This window comes from Myxocyprinus asiaticus, chromosome 31 (assembly GCF_019703515.2).
Source record: "Myxocyprinus asiaticus isolate MX2 ecotype Aquarium Trade chromosome 31, UBuf_Myxa_2, whole genome shotgun sequence".
NCBI lineage: Eukaryota > Metazoa > Chordata > Actinopteri > Cypriniformes > Catostomidae > Myxocyprinus > Myxocyprinus asiaticus.
Window position 1 is genome coordinate 4,701,016 of NC_059374.1, and position 18,649 is coordinate 4,719,664.

The 18,649-nt window shown below is 40.4% G+C and overlaps 1 protein-coding gene across 3 annotated transcripts in view; it reads left to right on the forward strand.

The window, feature by feature from the left end:
- LOC127422251 (period circadian protein homolog 2-like) overlaps nt 1–18,649 on the forward strand; it is a 33,750-nt gene that overhangs the window by 7,370 nt on the left and 7,731 nt on the right. For 2 of the 3 annotated variants that reach the window (XM_051665626.1, XM_051665625.1), the window contains exons 7-18: nt 2,483–2,534; nt 2,885–3,027; nt 3,190–3,268; nt 4,699–4,805; nt 8,667–8,820; nt 8,916–9,024; nt 10,296–10,469; nt 15,421–15,517; nt 15,829–15,937; nt 16,116–16,240; nt 16,426–16,620; nt 17,456–17,695. In XM_051665626.1, the coding sequence (XP_051521586.1) occupies nt 2,483–2,534; nt 2,885–3,027; nt 3,190–3,268; nt 4,699–4,805; nt 8,667–8,820; nt 8,916–9,024; nt 10,296–10,469; nt 15,421–15,517; nt 15,829–15,937; nt 16,116–16,240; nt 16,426–16,620; nt 17,456–17,695 (1,584 nt within the window). The remainder of the gene's footprint in view (nt 1–2,482; nt 2,535–2,884; nt 3,028–3,189; nt 3,269–4,698; nt 4,806–8,666; nt 8,821–8,915; nt 9,025–10,295; nt 10,470–15,420; nt 15,518–15,828; nt 15,938–16,115; nt 16,241–16,425; nt 16,621–17,455; nt 17,696–18,649) is intronic. The other variant, XM_051665627.1, reaches the window with a different exon arrangement.

Consider the following 18,649-nt stretch of genomic DNA (forward strand, 5'->3'; position numbering starts at 1 on the left):
TGTGGTTTCATACAAGTCGTATCATTTAAAAAAAAAAAGTAGTCTACTAACAATACATGTCCAAATTATAGTGTATTTAAATGTTTTAAACTGGCGAAATTTTGCTTTTAACTGGTGGTTCTCTCCCGTGTCTCTCAAGAACAGCTTGCTTTACCTTGGTAAAGATATTTGTGGTTCAAAATTCAGATTTTGTTTTGACATGCAATGTCTTAATTTGTACATAATACTGTATTTTCTTGGAAAATCATGAATTGAGGCTACGCAATCATTCTGGGGTGTTTCCTGTACAACGACGTACCTCACTGCTTAACCACCATAGTTCGATGCATCGTTGGATAAATTATCTAGCTAGTCACGACTGTTTCCCGAAACCGTAGTAACGTACATCCATCGTTCGAACCACTTTGGTTCAACAATATAGAGCTGTCGTTAATGACGCTACGCAGGGGGTGGAGTAATAACTTCTGCGGATATCAAATTATAATTGCTTATTTACACGTTTTCCAGAAAGCTGTTTAATGCTCGAAAGCCGTTGAAGACATGAAAGCTGCGTGCACTGTGTATGTGACAGATACATTGTTCTGCAATAGTGGGGTTTCCCTTTACATCAGACTTCGGGATTCCCCCGATGCACTTGGGAACATACGCACATGAGCACTCTTCAAAAACCTACTTATGCGTTAACATGGACACATAAGCCGTCTTTTCTCTCCAATTGGTCGATTCGATATTGATTCTCAAAAGCCATGGATCGATCTTTTACTCTATGTGCAACCCTCCACTACAATGAGAGGAACTCACTTGCATTTACAACCAAATTTGCACCATGCAACTAAAAAGGTATATATTTGGCAACTGGCTGGTAAATGTTTAGATTTCACTCACCAGTGATTGTGTATTATAGTGGTGGATTACTCAGCAGCGAGATCTTTTCACTGCGTGTTGAGAGTAAAAGTTGTTCCGTGTCCAAAGACGAGATCCACGCAACCGATTTGTCATTGAATAATGTCTCTTTTAATACTGTTCTGTTCTTTACAGTCAGTTGTTGATCAAAAACAACAAAAAATATACATTTAGTTGTAATCAGGCATAGCACAGATGAGATAAAGCCATTCGAGTCTCTCTCGTTAACGTGCTAATTTTAAGACGCTGTTTACAGAAATGCCAGATTTCATTAAAGAGACAGTACTGGTTTTAGCACTTTTAACAAATCAATGTAAATACCTGGAAATAGTTCAAATTATGCAGTAAACAATAAAAATGTAACAAAATATAATATATGCATATTTAATGATTAAATACATTGAGTTTTTCATTTTTTTTTTTTTACTAAAATGTTAAAATGATGACAAACTAAAAAATATATAATTAGTCAAAAATCGTATTGTACCTAGTTAGAAGGTCGCCTGTGTAATTAACAGCATTAGCTGGGAGAGAATTTATTTCATATGTAAGCAAAAGGGACATTATAACTGGAATATGCCCATATGAATCGATATCGAATCGAGAGCTTGTGAATCGGGAAATCTGTATCGATACCCAGCCCTAATGTGCACATGCGTCAGATGGACGCTTTTGGTGCATCTCACTTTGATTGCGGTGTGTTATAAATAGTTTTTAGGAAACTGTGTCAAGTTAAACGTAGTTTGAAATGTAGAAAAACCAGTCTCGAGATCCCTGCATTCCGAATTGCGCTCCGTCCAGCTGTGTTTGAACGCAAGAACGCGTCCTCATCTTGTGCTGTCGCTAGTGTCAAGGAAGCCTGAGTGTAGTTTGTTCTCTGTACAGCTGCGTGTTGCCTATACAGCTGGAGTTTCTCTTACTGCCCCCTGCTGAAAACACACGGTACTTCAAGCTTGAATTGCTCAGATGGTAGGAATATTCCTTTTTACGGTCCGGGGACGTGATTAATTGCATTAATATTTATAAAATGTTATTTTTTATAGAATTAATCACACTGAATTAACGTGTTACATCGACAGCCCTAAAATAAATTCATAACAGTTATAAATTACATTTATGATAAATGCCATATCCTACATAATATATAATAAAAAAAATGTATTTTATTTAGTGAGAGCCGTAAGTGTGGTGTATGGTCATTTGGTACATTTACCGCATGCAATAGTCCCTTTTTGGAGGGTTTGTCCAACATATTTGCAAGTTTGCTTATTCACACAGTTTTCTTAGTACGGTAAATCACTCGCAATGCGTCCACGTACCTGTTATTTAGGATCTTAGTATATCAGGGCACAATAAACTGTCTTTGTCCGTATTGTCTTGCTCTCCCATTAGCGTCTCGCGTCATAGGCATTGCATTTTAAAATGTCAATTTGAAAGGATTACTATTAAGAAAAGTGTGTCTTGAGATCCTTTCCTGTCCCATAACGCGCAACACTAGATCATGCTATAATGCACTTCATTTTTGTTACTCTAAAATAAGTACGACTTATTCTATTCTTGTCCCATATGTCTCTTTCAGAGTCTTCATCCACTGAGTTTATGCAAGAGAAATCTTTCTTCTGTCGCATCAGGTGAGAGAAGCTCAACTCAATCAATCCATTAATACAGGAATGAATATAAAACAGTCACTAGATAATACAAATATTTTGCCTCAGATTTTCAAAACTTTTTTTTAAGCAAATTCATTCAGTGCCATCTTACCACTAGAAAATATAGTTCTTGACATGTAAACTAAGGTTAATAGCTGGTCTCTATGGATGCTGCGCAGTGATGTGGTGAACAGGTGTTTCACACGATAGCTGTGACTATATATTGAATTTTAGCACATCTGGAACACATTTAATAATACATTTTAGAGACATTTAAATACATGTGATAGGTTTGCAATAGTCTTGAAATATGCTTATGTGTGTGCGTACAGTGGTGGCAAAGAGAAGGAAGGAGATCTTCAGTACTATCCCTTCAGGATGACCCCGTATCTCATGAAGGTTCAGGACCCGGAGCTCTCTGAAGAACATTTCTGCTGCCTCATACTGGCTGAGAGAGTTCACTCTGGATATGAAGGTAAACACACACTCACACTGTTAATGCAAGAGTGGCATACACTGTACAAGTGTCACTCTTGTGGTTGATGTGATCTTATTTCAAGATGTAATTTTTGGTGGATTCATGAAGATATATTACAACAACTATTGAGTCTTTATGACATGATTTTTTAATTTGCAGCACCAAGAATTCCACTTGATAAGAGGATCTTCACTACAACACACACACCCAACTGTGTGTTTCAGGATGTTGATGAGAGGTTTGTGCATCCTATGTATCTGTTAGCAGTTTTTTTGCATTACTATAAATACTCACAGCTTAATTATGACTGAAGAAAATTGAGATGAGGAGGAGGGCGGGGCCGGGCCGGGCCGGGCCGTGACTACGCATGCCCGGCCCCCAATCGGGCTAATCAGATGAGGAGAGGGATAAGTGTAGCGGGATGCGGCAGTTCGGGAGAGAGAGAGCCACACGCAGCTGCAGTGTGTGCGTTTGTGTTCTGTGTCTTTTTTTCTATGGGGGGAAACGGCAGCGTGCCTCAGATCATCAGCGGCTGGTGGTGATGTCTCCGTCCCCTGGCGGATGGCCGCGGCTGCTCCTCGGCTGGCTGGTAGTGGCGAGGACTCCATGACAGCGCATCCCTCCTCCTTCCCGGGTTTCGGCACCAATGTAACAAGGTTAAAATGGGAATGGAGGGAGGGGCCTGGGCAGCTCAGTGGTAAAATATGCTGGCTACCACCCCTGGACTTCGCTAGCTCGCTAATTTGAATCCTAGGGCGTGCTGAGTGACTCCAGCCAGGTCTCCTAAGCAACCAAATTGGCCCGGTTGCTAGGGAGGGTAGAGTCACATGGGGCAAACTCCTCGTGGTCGCTATAATGTGGTTCGTTCTCGGTGGGGCACGTGGTGAGTTGAGCGTGGATGCCGCGGTGGATGGCGTGAAGCCTCCACACACGCAATGTCTCCGTGGCAACGTGTTCAACAAGCCACGTGATAAGATGCGCGGGTTGACGGTCTCAGACGCGGAGGCAACTGGGATTCGTCCTCCACCACCCGGATTGAGGCGAATCACTATGCGACCATGAGGACTTAGAGCACATTGGGAATTGGGCATTCCAAATTGGGAGAAAAAGGGGAAAACTACAAAAAAAAAAATTGGGGAAAGGAGGAGGTGGGAACCGGCTGAACGGTCAAAATAATGATTTAATGAAAACTTAAACAAAAGACACAGAACACAAATGCACACACGGCAGCTGCGTGTGACTCGCCCTCTCTCGAACTGCTGCAGCCCGCTGCACTTATCCCTCTCCTCGGCTGATTAACCCGATTGGGGGCCGGGCATGCATAGTCACGGCCCTGCCCCGCCTTCCTCCTCGTCACAAAAATATAAGGTTCTGTTTAGTTAGTTGACAGTTCAATTGCTCACCTGCAATAATATCTTGCAAGATTGCTTAAACACTATTTGCTTACGGCAGTGAATAAGAATAAATTATCTTTACATATTTATATTATATCTCTGTGCTCTAGCGTGCAATATACTTGCGTTTTTTTTACGTAATATGCAAGTATATTATTATTTTTATTTTTCTAAGGGCACCTTTGAGACCCTGTTAATTAGTGGTTGCAGATAGATATTACTGTAGATATTACATGTATTTTAAGCATATCTAATAGTTTTGCATGCATTACAGGGCGGTGCCTTTGTTAGGATATCTGCCTCAGGACCTGATTGGGACACCTCTTCTGTTACATCTACACCCCAATGACAGACCTCTAATGCTGGCAGTGCACCGGAAAAGTAAGATACAAACTCAAAATTGGGAAAAAAAGTGAACAATTTATTTTATAAACATTCATGGTGTTCCACATTTTGATGGAAAGTCAACAATATCTGTTTCCTATGAGACACAAAGGGGTCTTCTACCAGGGGGTGCTTGACACTCAGAAAACCGAATCAGCATTTGAGCGGCAAAGTCTCAGGACTTCTTTTTTTTATTGTATGCTAACAAGTTTGAATCCATTAATTCTAAAGATACCGGTAATATGAAATATATACATTTAAAAAAAAGGATTACATGGTAATCACAAACAGCAGTGATTGTTCCATCCTGACCAGGGCTGAAAAAAAGCAGTCTTTTTAGCAGCGGTCTAAACAATAATTTACAATTCTATTATGGCATGGAGAAATTTTTTTTTCCCTTTCCCACTGGAAGTACTAAAGCCTGTTTTAGGGACTTTCCCCCGGGACTAGTACTTTCCGTCGCTTTCGCATCTAACGAACTATAGTTCCTCTGAGCTGTTTTTGGGGGATTTTTAACTCCTACTCTGAAGAAGGTTCTTTGGGGGCATATAAGGACTGTGGCAGATTGTGGGAGGTGCTGCAGCCTGTGATTGGTCAAAAACCTATGATGCACAAAGCATTGAGAAAGGAGAGGAGTCTACAACCTCCATTTGTAAACAACTAGCTGCTTGCCTGCTACTCAGAGGATTTTACAATTCCCGTAACAGAAATAAAATAAAACCAACAAAGTATACAAAGAGGATCTCCCGTTTCACATATGTGTGTGTGTAACTTCATCGGGAGACACTCTTTGAGTTTTCATCGTATCTGTACTGTTTGTACTGTGTGACTATACAGAAAAGAAAGTGATTTCTGGATTACTACATTTAATTTTTCCTGTGATGACGGATGTAAATAATCGTTTATGCAGAGTGGGTAATTTAACTCTATTATACACTAAACCATCATGAAATCTAGTTTACATGAGGGAAGTATTGTGTGCCTGTTACTGTGTGGTTAAATTGCATCAAGACATATTTTTTACGGTGCATCCGGAAAGTATTCACAGCGCTTCACTTTTTCCACATTTTGTTATGTTACACTCTTATTCCAAAATGGATTCAATTCATTATTTTCCTCAAAATTCTACAAACAATACCCCATAATGACAACGTGAAAGAAGTTTGTTTGAAATCTTTGCAAATTTATTAAAAATAAAAAATGAAAAAAATCACATGTACATAAGTATTCACAGCCTGTGCCATGACACTCAAAATTGAGCTCAGGTGCATCCTGTTTCCACTGATCATCCTTGAGATGTTCCTACAACTTGATTGGAGTCCACCTGTGGTAAATTCAGTTGATTGGACATGATTTGGAAAGGCACACACCTGTCTATATAAGGTCCCACAGTTAACAGTGCATGTCAGAGCACAAACCAAGCCATGAAGTCCAAGGAATTGTCTGTAGACCTCCGAGACAGAATTGTATCGAGGCACAGATCTGGGGAAGGGTACAGAAAAATTCCTGCAGCATTGAAGGTCCCAATGAGCACAGTGGCCTCCATCATCTGTAAATGGAAGAAGTTTGGAACCACCAGGACTCTTCCTAGAGCTGGCCACCCGACCAAACTGAGCGATCGACGGGAGATGGCCTTAGTCAGGGAGGTGACCAAGAACCCGATGGTCACTCTGACAGAGCTCCAGCGTTTCTCTGCGGAGAGAGGAGAACCTTCCAGAAGAACAACCATCTCTGCAGCACTCCACCAATCAGGCCTGTATGGTAGAGTGGCCAGACGGAAGCCACTCCTCAGTAAAAGGCACATGACAGCCCACCTGGAGTTTGTCAAAAGGCACCTGAAGGACTCTCAGACCATGAGAAACAAAGATTGAACTCTTTGGCCTGAATGGCAAGCGTCATGTCTGGAGGAAACCAGGCACCGCTCATCACCTGGCCAATACCATCCCTACAGTGAAGCATGGTGGTGGCAGCATCATGCTGTGGGGATGTTTTTCAGCGGCAGGAACTGGGAGACTAGTCAGGATTGAGGGAAAGATGAATGCAGCAATGTACAGAGACATCCTTGATGAAAACCTGCTCCAGAGCGCTCTGGACCTCAGACTGGGGCGAAGGTTCATCTTCCATCAGGACAACGACCCTAAGCACACAGGCAAGATAACAAAGGAGTGGCTACGGGACAACTCTGTGAATGTCCTTGAGTGGCCCAGCCAGAGCCCAGACTTGAACCCGATTGAACATCTCTGGAGAGATCTGAAAATGGCTGTGCACCGACGCTCCCCATCCAACCTGATGGAGCTTGAGAGGTCCTGCAAAGAAGAATGGGAGAAACTGCCCAAAAATAGGTGTGCCAAGCTTGTAGCATCATACTCAAAAAGACTTGAGGCTGTAATTGGTGCCAAAGGTGCTTCAACAAAGTATTGAGCAAAGGCTGTGAATACTTATGTACATGTGTTTTTTTTTTGTTTTGTTTTTTTTAATAAATTTGCAAAGATTTCAAACAAACTTCTTTCACATTGTCATTATGGGGTATTGTTTGTAGAATTTTGAGGAAAATAATGAATTTAATCCATTTTGGAATAAGGGTGTAACATAACAAAATGTGGAAAAAGTGAAGCGCTGTGAATACTTTCCGGATGCACTGTAAGTCAGTTGATGAGTATTTCAGTACAGTAATTTATGTTGAGTCATAAAAGCCTTTATTGTAAAAGTTTGTGTTGATAAATAGGTTTATAGTGCTTTCAACATGTCCACTAAATTCAGCACGTGCTGCGTGGTAGTGTGACCGCTCGTCTCATCTCTCACTGCGGCTGCAGCACGCTCAGCTCTCACACACAGTTTAAACTGTAACTATAAGACATAGACTGCGTCCGAAAATGGGAAAATTCTCCCTTCGGGGGCTGTATAAGGAGGTATGATGAAATAAGTTGCTTTTTAAACTGTTCAGAGACCAGTTTCCTTTTGAGTTCCATTCATCCAAAAGCGCTGTCGTTTAAACCATTAACTGATTAGGCAGCTGCCTACGTTTTTGGATGCAGCCAAAGCTCGTGTAAAACAGCCCTAACAAAAGTGTAACTCCGATCCCGGCATCCTCCTTCAGTGTTGTTGATTTCGGTTTTGTTGATGTTGTTGTTGTTGCTATTGAATTTCACGTTCTAACCATGTCAGAAGAAAAATGGTTGATACTAGATGACGTCACTACAGTGGTCATTTTTGGCAATGCGAATGCAACGGGAAAAGTCTCCATGGAGATTCCATTCCTTGTAAGAGTTCTCATCTAGAAAGTTACTAAAGGAAAAGTACCAGTACTGTAGGTGGAAAAGGGCCTGTTGTAATATATAACAGGTACAACAAGAGAACCAGATAGGTATAGTTACAGAGGACCCACTTTATAAAAGTGATTGATAGACAGACAGACAGATCGAAAGAAAGAACTAAGCACGTTTTTCCAGAACAGTATGAAGATCTGTGCCTAGTTTGGTGAATGAATCTTGAAAGCTTTGATTTAAAAAAAAACAAAAAAACACCCTAAATCAAGTTTGTTGAATAACAGTATTTTAGCCTTGTGACGCCAACAGAATAATGATATAGACATCCTGACCAATTAGAAACAACATCCACAAAGACTCACGCATTTTCTGATCCCTCTTTTGTATGCTAACTGATGAAAGGGTACGAACTGAATCATCGGTTTTCATCCGTTTATGTATTATCACTACTGCCATCTTTTGCCCCTCCACTGCAATAGAGGAGACTCAAGTTATAAACCATGCAAGTTTATATAAGCCTGATGAAAGTATTCCAAAAAAACTGTAAACACTTTTTCAACCTCATCCAATTACATAATTCTCTCTCCTGCAGTTCTGCAGTATGTTGGGCAGCCGTTTGATCAGCCCTCGATCCGGTTCTTTGTGAGGAATGGAGAATACGTTACTTTAGACACCAGCTGGTGTAGCTTCGTGAACCCCTGGAGTCGCAAGGTGTCCTTTGTTATCGGGCGGCACAAAGTCCGTATGTAAGTCTTCACCCAAAAGGTCACTTATTTTGCTAAAAGTTAAGATAGATCAAATGTTTAATATGTAATGTTCTATGTTTTTTGTGTGCACGCAGGGGTCCAATGAACGAGGATGTGTTTTCAGCTCCGGCACTCACAGAGGAAAAGATCATGGATTCAGATATGCAGGAGATCACAGAACAGATTCATAGACTACTTCTGCAGGTGCAAACTCTTTTATACACATATACACACAATAAACATTCTGGCATGTCTTAGCAACATAAACTGGAAAATGCTTTCTGCATCAAACATTCACTCATGTATGTTCTCATACACACATTCACTAAAATCCTATACACTGCTTGCGATGTAAATTATCATGGGGTTCTGCAAAAAGTTCACATACTTGAAATAAAGTGGATTGTGTTCAGGTCATTCATGTGCTTTAAAACAAAATACAATACACATTTTTATTGCTTTAATGCAGAATAAAACCCAACATTACAATGTAAATATACAGTATATATCAGCCACAACATTAAACCCACCTGCCTAATATTGTGTAGGTCCCCCTCATGCCACCAAAACAGCGCCAACCCACATCTCAGAATAGCATTCAGAGATGATATTCTTCTCACCACAATTGTACAGAGTGGTTATCTGAGTTACCGTAGACTTTGTCAGTTCAAACCAGTCTGGCCATTCTCTGTTGACCTCTCTTGTCAACACGGCATTTACGTCCACAGAACTGCCACTCACTGGATGTTTTTTGTTTTTGGCACCATTCGGAGTAAATTCTAGAAAATCCCAGGACATCAGCAGTTACAGAAATACTCAAACCAGCCCGTCTGGCACCAACAATCATCCATCCAATTATCTAATCAGCCAATCGTGTGGCAGCAGTGCAGAAAATCATGCAGATACGGGTCAGGCACTTCAATTTAATTAATGTTCACATCAACCATCAGAATGGGGAAAAAATGTGATCTCAGTGATTTCGACCGTTGCATGATTGTTGGTGCCAGATGGGCTGGTTTGTGTATTTTTATAACTGCTGATCTCCTGGGATTTTCACACACAACAGTCACTAGAATTTACTCCGAATGGTGCCAAAAACAAAAAACATCCAATGAGCGGCAGTTCTGTGGATGGAAACGCCTTGCTAATGAGAGAGGTCAACAGAGAATGGCCAGACTGGTTCGAACTGACAAAGTCTACGGTAACTCAGATAACCACTCTGTACAATTGTGGTGAGAAGAATATAATCTTAGAATGCTATTCTGCGGGTTGGCGCTGTTTTAGCGGCATGAGGGGAATTTCCATATTGTCACTGGAAAAACGAACAAAGAAAGTAAAATAAAGTGATAGCGTGATATAAGACTATATCACAATAATAGAAGCGTGCTGTCAATAATAATAATAATAGCACAGCTTTTGTAATAAAATGGTCTTTTTCCCATTGAAATACATTGTGTCAATCTCTTGTCTTGTAGCCGGTCCACAGCATGGGCTCCAGTGGTTATGGTAGTCATGGCAGCAATGGTTCCCATGAGCACCTGCTGAGCATAGCATCCTCTAGTGACAGTAATGGAAACGGAAACGTGGTCAACAGTGGCAGCAGGAGCAATGGGAACACCAGAAAGGAGGAGGGGAACAAGAGCAAACCGGTATTTCACACACACACACACACACACACACACACACACACACACACACACTTTCCAGTACTCTCACCCACCACATGAAATATATAGAATCATGTATAATGTCCAACATAAGGTTGAAGTTCGTACACCTCCTTGGCTTTAAGCTGCAATCACATGGCTAAGGGGGCTGTTTGCCATGATTGCGATTATTTGAAATAACGGCAATTATTTTGCTCTTCAAATTCAAATCACATTTTACTGTCCAAATAAGGTCATTTAAAGGGGTCATGTCATGCTCTTTTTTTTTTTTTTTACTTAATTTTCTTGAGGTTCTCTTATAATGTCAGTAAAGGATTTTACACAAACACAGTCATTATACAAAAACAAATGTTGTCATCCTTCAAAAGGCTATGCAGAGATGCTAAATTTCCGCAGCCAGGAACATCCCAACATTTTCGACTCTTCCCTGGCATTGCAGTCTTTTTGATAGTTCAATAACAACTACAGCAATAGTTCCTCTATGTGTATAGGAATGGCTGTACCTGTCCAGCTCTCTCCTTGTCACTCACTCGAGGCGTTGATGTTGTGCTGTCTTGGAAGCGGTCATGCACTAATGAGTACATTTTGTGACATCACAAGTATACGGATATAGAAAATGAGGCGTTTCTGAAGTTTGGTGTCAATAAATCCTCTTTTTGGACTGGGAAGGAAGTTCTGAGTTCTGAAACTTACAGTATGTTTTATAGTTCAATGAACTCTCATATGTCAAAAGATCAAGGAAAATTTGATTCCTCATGACATGACCCCTTTAAGTGAATATAGAAATGCCATGAATGCGGCATCTCATTCTCCAGTGTTATTGCATTACGTGAGTACTCCAGATGAACTCTGACCATCCATCCGTGTAATCATAGATCGAGCCATGCTAGGGGGCTGTCAGTTTAACATGCTAATTCATTGCGATTAATTCTATACAAAATAACACAATTAATCATGCCCCTGCAGCATAATAAGGAAGTTTCCTACCATCAGAGCAGTTCAAGCTTAAAGTACCCCCTTAATGTTTGAGTCCCATTCAGCAGGTGGCAGTAAGCACAACTCCAGCTGCACAGGTAACAAACACAACTCTGAATACAGGGTTCTCTAGATTTTTCCAAGTTTCAAACTATGTTTAACTCGACACAGCATCCTTAAAACGCTGGGTTTATGACACAAAGCAACCAAAGTGAGACGCTCTAAAAGGTGTTCATAGATGCGCCCTTAAGGCCCAAATATACTTCATATGAAATCGAAGAACGAAAGGATGTGACATCATTTCGAATAAAATCTGGCCAAAAAGAAGGTGTTTTTGCATTAGCTTTGCTGGTTCGTAACAGCTGGCCTGGGCGAACTTTTAGGAAAACTTCTATCCGGCTGCTAAACACCTTCTTGAGACCACTGGCCCACATCAACGGTAGGTGTGACCTGAAGCTCCACCTACTACTTTGTTTACGTTTTTAGTCAGTATTCATTGTGAACACACGAGACCATGTCATCGGTAGGTGTGACCTGGAGCTCCACCTACTTTGACACCGACAGCCATTCTGTTTACGTTGTTCAGTCAGTCAAAATCAGTCAATAAGAACACACCGGCATGTAGAGTTATTAGTGAGCTGCTGCAGATTTACCAATATCTGTACGATCATTCATGTAGATAAATTTTACAAGACCATGTCATTGGATTTTTTTGTTTTGTTTAATTAGTCTACAAAAGGAATTAAATCTATTCAAATACTCTCAAGTGCCCATTCACTCGTGCCATCTGCAAAAGCCATTCACACATCTGCCCAAAATAAGATATGCCTCTCTTATCGTCAATCTTTGTCTGTATTTTTCCTATCATTACTCTTTTATACACCCGTCTTTGCAGTAGTATCAGTGTCATCGTAAATTACAATAACAGAGTGCAGTTGGCGCATATTATGGCCACGTTTTAGCGCATTAGCGTCATGAATTCAAAATGTAAACAAGACAATTTCTTTTTTACTGCATATATATATATTGCTATAAATCATCATCAAGTGTTTAAAACAGCTTCTTGTACTGACATCATGTGAATTCTACTCCTAGAATGAGGCATAAAGTCACTGATAACACATTTTAATGTCACATTAAGGTTGTACTGAGCGTCCTCATATTTAAATGTACATCTAAATGCTTCCCACAGCGGTGTGGCAGGTGTCTGAATGTTCGCAAACAGTGTACTGTTGCTCGGCTGTTTAGAACTTCTTTTTACCCCTGAACGAAGAATGAAGAAGAACTTCTCTGGAAGTATATCGGGGCCTTAAGGAAAGCCCCTCAGACATGTTGACTAATTCAGTTGCAAAATGGATTGCTGTGGACTGTTGGCTAATGATGGTCTTATGTTCAGTGATATGAAAATAAACAATATATTGCTTTCTTAAGCCGCCACTTGTATTGCTTACTCTAATCAATGCTTTACTCGTCTGCCACAATAATGTTATATTTTTGAATTATCTGAATTATTATATTTATAATTATTTAATCATATTGAATTATTTTTTTATCTCTTTATCTCTTATCTATTGTCTCTTGACAAATATTGATCAATTGCGATTAATACGATTAATTAATCAGCATATCATGTTCATCATCAATTAATTCAATTAAAAACTGTAATCCATTAACAGTCCTGTTTATAATGAATTAAAATGATAAATTGTCTTGCTGCTTCCAAACTGTGGACAAGCAGTTGTTTAATTTTTAATAACATGAAAAGCTTGTGAAACTTTTGTATTTTAAACTAAAGTTTTATATTTTTGGTACACAGTGTCTGTATATCGTACTGTAAATTCATACATTTTATATTGGTTTTGTCAGTAAAATACAGGAAATAAAAGTAGGCCTTTATTTGATTAATTCATTAAATTATCAGCTGACTGATCTTGATCACAATAGTGGTTAGTTGCAACCCTAAAGCCTACCCTTTGTTCAGAAGCCAGACTTTTTCAGATTTTATGTAACTACAGATAAGTAAGCAATATTACACTATATTGCCAAAAGTATTCGCTCATCTGCCTTTAGACGCATATGAACTTAAGTGACATCCCATTCTTAATCCATAGGGTTTAATATTACGTCGGCCCACCCTTTGCAGCTATAACAGCTTCAGCTCTTCTGGGAAGGCTTTCCACAAGGTTTAGGAGTGTGTTTATGGGAATTTTTGACCATTCTTCCAGAAGTGCATTTGTGAGGTCAGACACTGATGTTGGACGAGAAGGCCTGGCTCGCAGTCTTCGCTCTAATTCATCCCAAAGGTGCTCTATCGGGTTGAGGTCAGGACTCTGTGCAGGCCAGTCAAGTTCTTCCACACCAAACTGGCTCATCCATGTCTTTATGGACCTTGCTTTGTGCACTGGTGCGCAGTCATGTTGGAACAGGAAGGGGCCATCCCCAAACTTTTCCCACAAAGTTGGGAGCATGGAATTGTCCAAAATCTCTTGGTATGCTGAAGCATTCAGAGTTCCTTTCACTGGAACTAAGGGGCCAAGCCCAGCTCCTGAAAAACAACCCCACACCATAATCCCCCCTCCAGCAAACTTCACAGTTGGCACAATGCAGTCAGACAAGTACCGTTCTCCTGGCAACCACCAAACCCAGACTCGTCCATCAGATTGCCAGATGGAGAAGCGTGATTCGTCACTCCAGAGAACGCGTCTCCACTGCTCTAGAGTCCAGTGGCGGCGTGCTTTACACCACTGCATCTGACGCTTTGCATTGCACTTGGTGATGTATGGCTTGGATGCAGCTGCTCGGCCATGGAAACCCATTCCATGAAGCTCTCTACGCACTGTTCTTGAGCTAATCTGATGGCCACATGAACTTTGGAGGTCTGTAGCGATTGACTCTGCAGAAAGTTGGCGACCTCTGCGCACTATGCGCCTCAGCATCCGCTGACCCCGCTCTGTCATTTTACGTGGCCTACCACTTCGTGGCTGAGTTGCTGTCATTCCCAATTGCTTCCACTTTGTTATAATACCACTGACAGTTGACTGTGGAATATTTAGTAGCGAGGAAATTTCACGACTGGACTTGTTGCACAGGTGGCATCCAATCACAGTACCACGCTGGAATTCACTGAGCTCCTGAGAGCGGCCCATTCTTTCACAAATGTTTGTAGAAGCAGTCTGCATGCCTAGGTGCTTCATTTTATACACCTGTGACCATGGAAGTGATTGGAACACCTGAATTCAATTATTTGGATGGGTGAGCGAATACTTTTGGCAATATAGTGTATATGAGGAAAGATTAAATTTGGGAGTGAGAGACGTTTGAAAGCAGAAAGCGGGAAAAATGGAAAGTGAAGGTAAAAGCTCCAAAGCTCAATTCAGCCCCCCCTCCCCCCCCCCAAATATCTTAAGATGTCATTTTACACATGTATATTTTTTTAATTAAGTCAACCCTTTGTCTAGATTTGCAGTTTCTTGGATATGTCATCTTAGGTTATATCAAATTTTTTTCTCTGTAACATGCAGCCCAACAATGTGCATTCAAAGATCTGAATGTGTCAGCTATTTTAAAACAGCTGGAACTACCAGTTTTATTATAAAGGCTCCTATTAGTTCCCACTAGATTACACCACCCCAAAGCCTCTCACTCCACATCACTGTAAAGGAGTTATAAGGGAAAGGAGGAGGCGAGAACCGGCTTGACAGTATAAATAACGTTTAATGATAAACTTAACAAAAACACACAAACATAAACGCATACAGGACAGCTGCCTGTAGTTCTCTCTCTCGAACGGCCGCTCCGGTCGCCTTTATCCCTTGCTCGCCTCATCAGGCTGATTGGGGTCCGTGTGTGCGTCATTCCGGCCCGGCCCGGCCCTCCTCCACACTACAATCACATTATCTATAACCAGTTTTAATCTAACACAGGGTGTGTGTTTACTTTTTGTTTTGTTATTTTTCAGAGGTCATTTCAGGAGATTTGTAAAGGGGTTCAAATGATGAAGGTTCAGGACCATCAGAGCTCCTCTACCAAACCAGAGCAGAGGAAGAGCATAGACAGTGAGTTCTTTTGACACATTTAATTTATAATACACATTTAATGTGAAACTTATTCAGTTTTGTTAAATTGACACTAACAAAAAGCACCATGGTTATACTATGTTTTTGTGTATTCTTTATGTGCATACCATGGAATATGAATGTGGTTATTGTTCAGTGATATAAATCATCACATGGTCCTTTTTTAAGTGTATTTTACAATGTCATGAACCCCCACAATATCCCATCATGAACCCTTAGGGAAAGCCTGTTCTATGTCTAGGAACCCCACTATGTTTTTGCGTATTTGAGTATTGACCCTGTGTATTAAGCAGGGTTCAGGCCTTTGTTCGTCAGAGATGGACCTTCTGCAATGGAGGAACGGAAGGACCACACAATGTACTCGTACCAGCAAATAAGCTGCCTGGACAGCGTCATCAGGTTTGTGTGTTTTGTATACTGTTAAAACAGTATGTTCATTGATCTATATTGAACACCAGTTAACTTTTTGTGGTATTTGTCATTCACTTTATTTGCTTTATGAGACATTTCAGATGTAATGGTTTGATTTGTCAGTGTATTAGTGAATATTTATACATAAGTGAATCGTGTTTCTCAGATATTTGGAGACCTGCAACGTCCTGAACAGAGTAAAACGAAAATACCAGTTCTCCTCGAACACCACCTCCTCAAACTCTGACGAGGACAAGAACACCTCCGATGCCAGTCTACAGCAAACAGAGGGTAATATGATGTCAAAATTGTTAATACCATGAAATGAACTCTTAGCTCAGTGGTTTTAGAAGTCTTCTGATATTTGTTTTTCAGGTTTTTCAAACAACATAAGGGAATGTTATTTCAAGATAATTTAAATCAAACACACTTCGGTTTCAGTACATCTGATCATGTCATTTTTGGGGGGGTTTTAGATCCTCTAGGTATGGAGGTGCCATCCTCTGTGTCTTTAAAGACCAATGAAAAGCCTCCATCAGGTCCCACCCCTGTTGTGGGAGGCCCTTTATCTCCTTTGGACTTGCCCAGCAAAGCAGACAGTGTGGTGTCTCAGTGTTCCTACAGCAGCACTATTGTACACCCGGGGGACAAGAAAACACAGCCAGAATCAGGTACTAACTTGCATCAAAACATACAGTATCACAAAATACTTCATACTTTTGAGTTAATATTTAATAAATGAATTCAAGAACAATATTGTGGAAAGAATGGATGTTTGATATTTGATATGGTTAGCTGATATTTATTAATATTAATCAAATTAAACACAATTAATTGCATATTTTAATTTTCTCATGAATTTGCCTAGAAAAGCCCCCAAATATAGGTAATTCAAACACATAACGTTACTGTGGCAGTCAGACAAGTAAAGCATTAAACAGGCATTACAAAAAACGCCTTGTATATTGTCAATATATTTTTGACTTTCATATTGAACATGAGTCTATAGCAGTCCACAGCAGTCCTTTTCGGAGGTAGACATAGAGCAGGACACAATCTCGCATTTCGTCTGTGCTACTTTTAATTTTGGTCAATGTAACCAACACATGCATTACACAGATGCCTTTGGAGTGTTTCACTTTGGTTGCATTGCGTCTTTCCAGCATCTCATGCCAAATGCCACATTTTCAAAATACTGTGTCAATTTAAGAGTAGTTTGGAACTTTGAAAAGCACATCTTGAAACCCCTGTATTTTGTTGCGCTCCATCCAGCTGTCTTTGAATGCAAAAACACATCATGTGTGAAAGGCTCCTTACTCATTTTGTACTGCCTGCTCTCAGTAATGACTAAAACGTTTCCATCTCATTTGAAATATTTGCAAATTTGCAACATTGTGTGGGAATTATTCAAATTTTGTATCATTTGTTTGCATGTACAAAAGAGAATGATCAAATTATACTGTGTTAGAATTATTTTACCAAATGGCATTTAACTGTTGTTTGCAGAGATAATTGAGGATGCTGCAGAAAGCCCCGCCTTTTCCGCACCTGTCAGTGTGGTTTCCCCACCCACAGTGGAGCAGGAAGCCTATAGGAAGCTGGGACTTACAAAGCAGGTGCTGGCCGCACACACGCAGAAGGAAGAGCAAGCATTCCTCAGTCGTTGCAGGGAACTCCTGCATGGTCAGTCCCTCCAGAAGAATTACCTTTCTAGCACACAAAGAAACAGAGGACAGGCTGCTGAAGGTATGTAAACATTAAAACACACAGAGCTGATACATGGTATCACAGGCATTGAGATATCAAACACATCTAGTGGACCACATTTGCCCTATTCACACTAGAAAAAGCCCCCACCTCCCTTGTGGTTCTCTTCTGCATCCAGTATTTGGTAAAGGTCTGCATGGAATTAAGTTGAAACCTGAACTAGGCCCATACCCAAAATCATTTGACTCGACCAGACTGTTACCATCAAATTTAAGCCAAATTTTATAATTTTTGCTTCAAGCAAGAAAATTTGTTACAATAGACTTTAGTGTATTTAAGCATTGTTGGCAACATTCATAACAGTATGGTCACAGTAATCATACACCGTTTCAACAAGGCACACCAGAGTAGAAGGAAAAAAACATTGACTTACTGTTTATGAAGTGCAGAAATTTTGCTGGGTGAAAACTCATCTAGAATCATGTGTATCAGTCACATGATGTCCTCTTTGCAACCTGAAATTCTTCATGCTGCACAACGAATAAAACAGAATGCAGGTGCATTTTTAAAAATGTAAGTTATTTTTAACTTGACACACTCAAAAATGCTGGAATCCTGTGCATGACGCTTAAAAAAAAAACAGCGAGATGCAGCAGAATGGTCAATGATGTCCATTTACATCAAAAAACAATTTAAAAACAGCACAGACACACTCAAAAACACATTTGGTCATGTACATGTTTGATTATGTAATGCGCATAGACTGTGTGTTGTAGTCCACTGTAAATTCACCCCAGTGTGGGCATCACAAAAGGAGAGCATTGAGGGCACTTGCGAGCTCCTGTCTAAATTATAAAATGGCAAATGGGATACCTTACAATAGAGTGCCATTTGGGACAAGGCCAGACAAATACCTGAAAACATGAACATGCTTAGTCAATAGAATTCTCTCTCCATCACAAACTCTTCACTCTTTCTTGGTCCCTTTCTCTG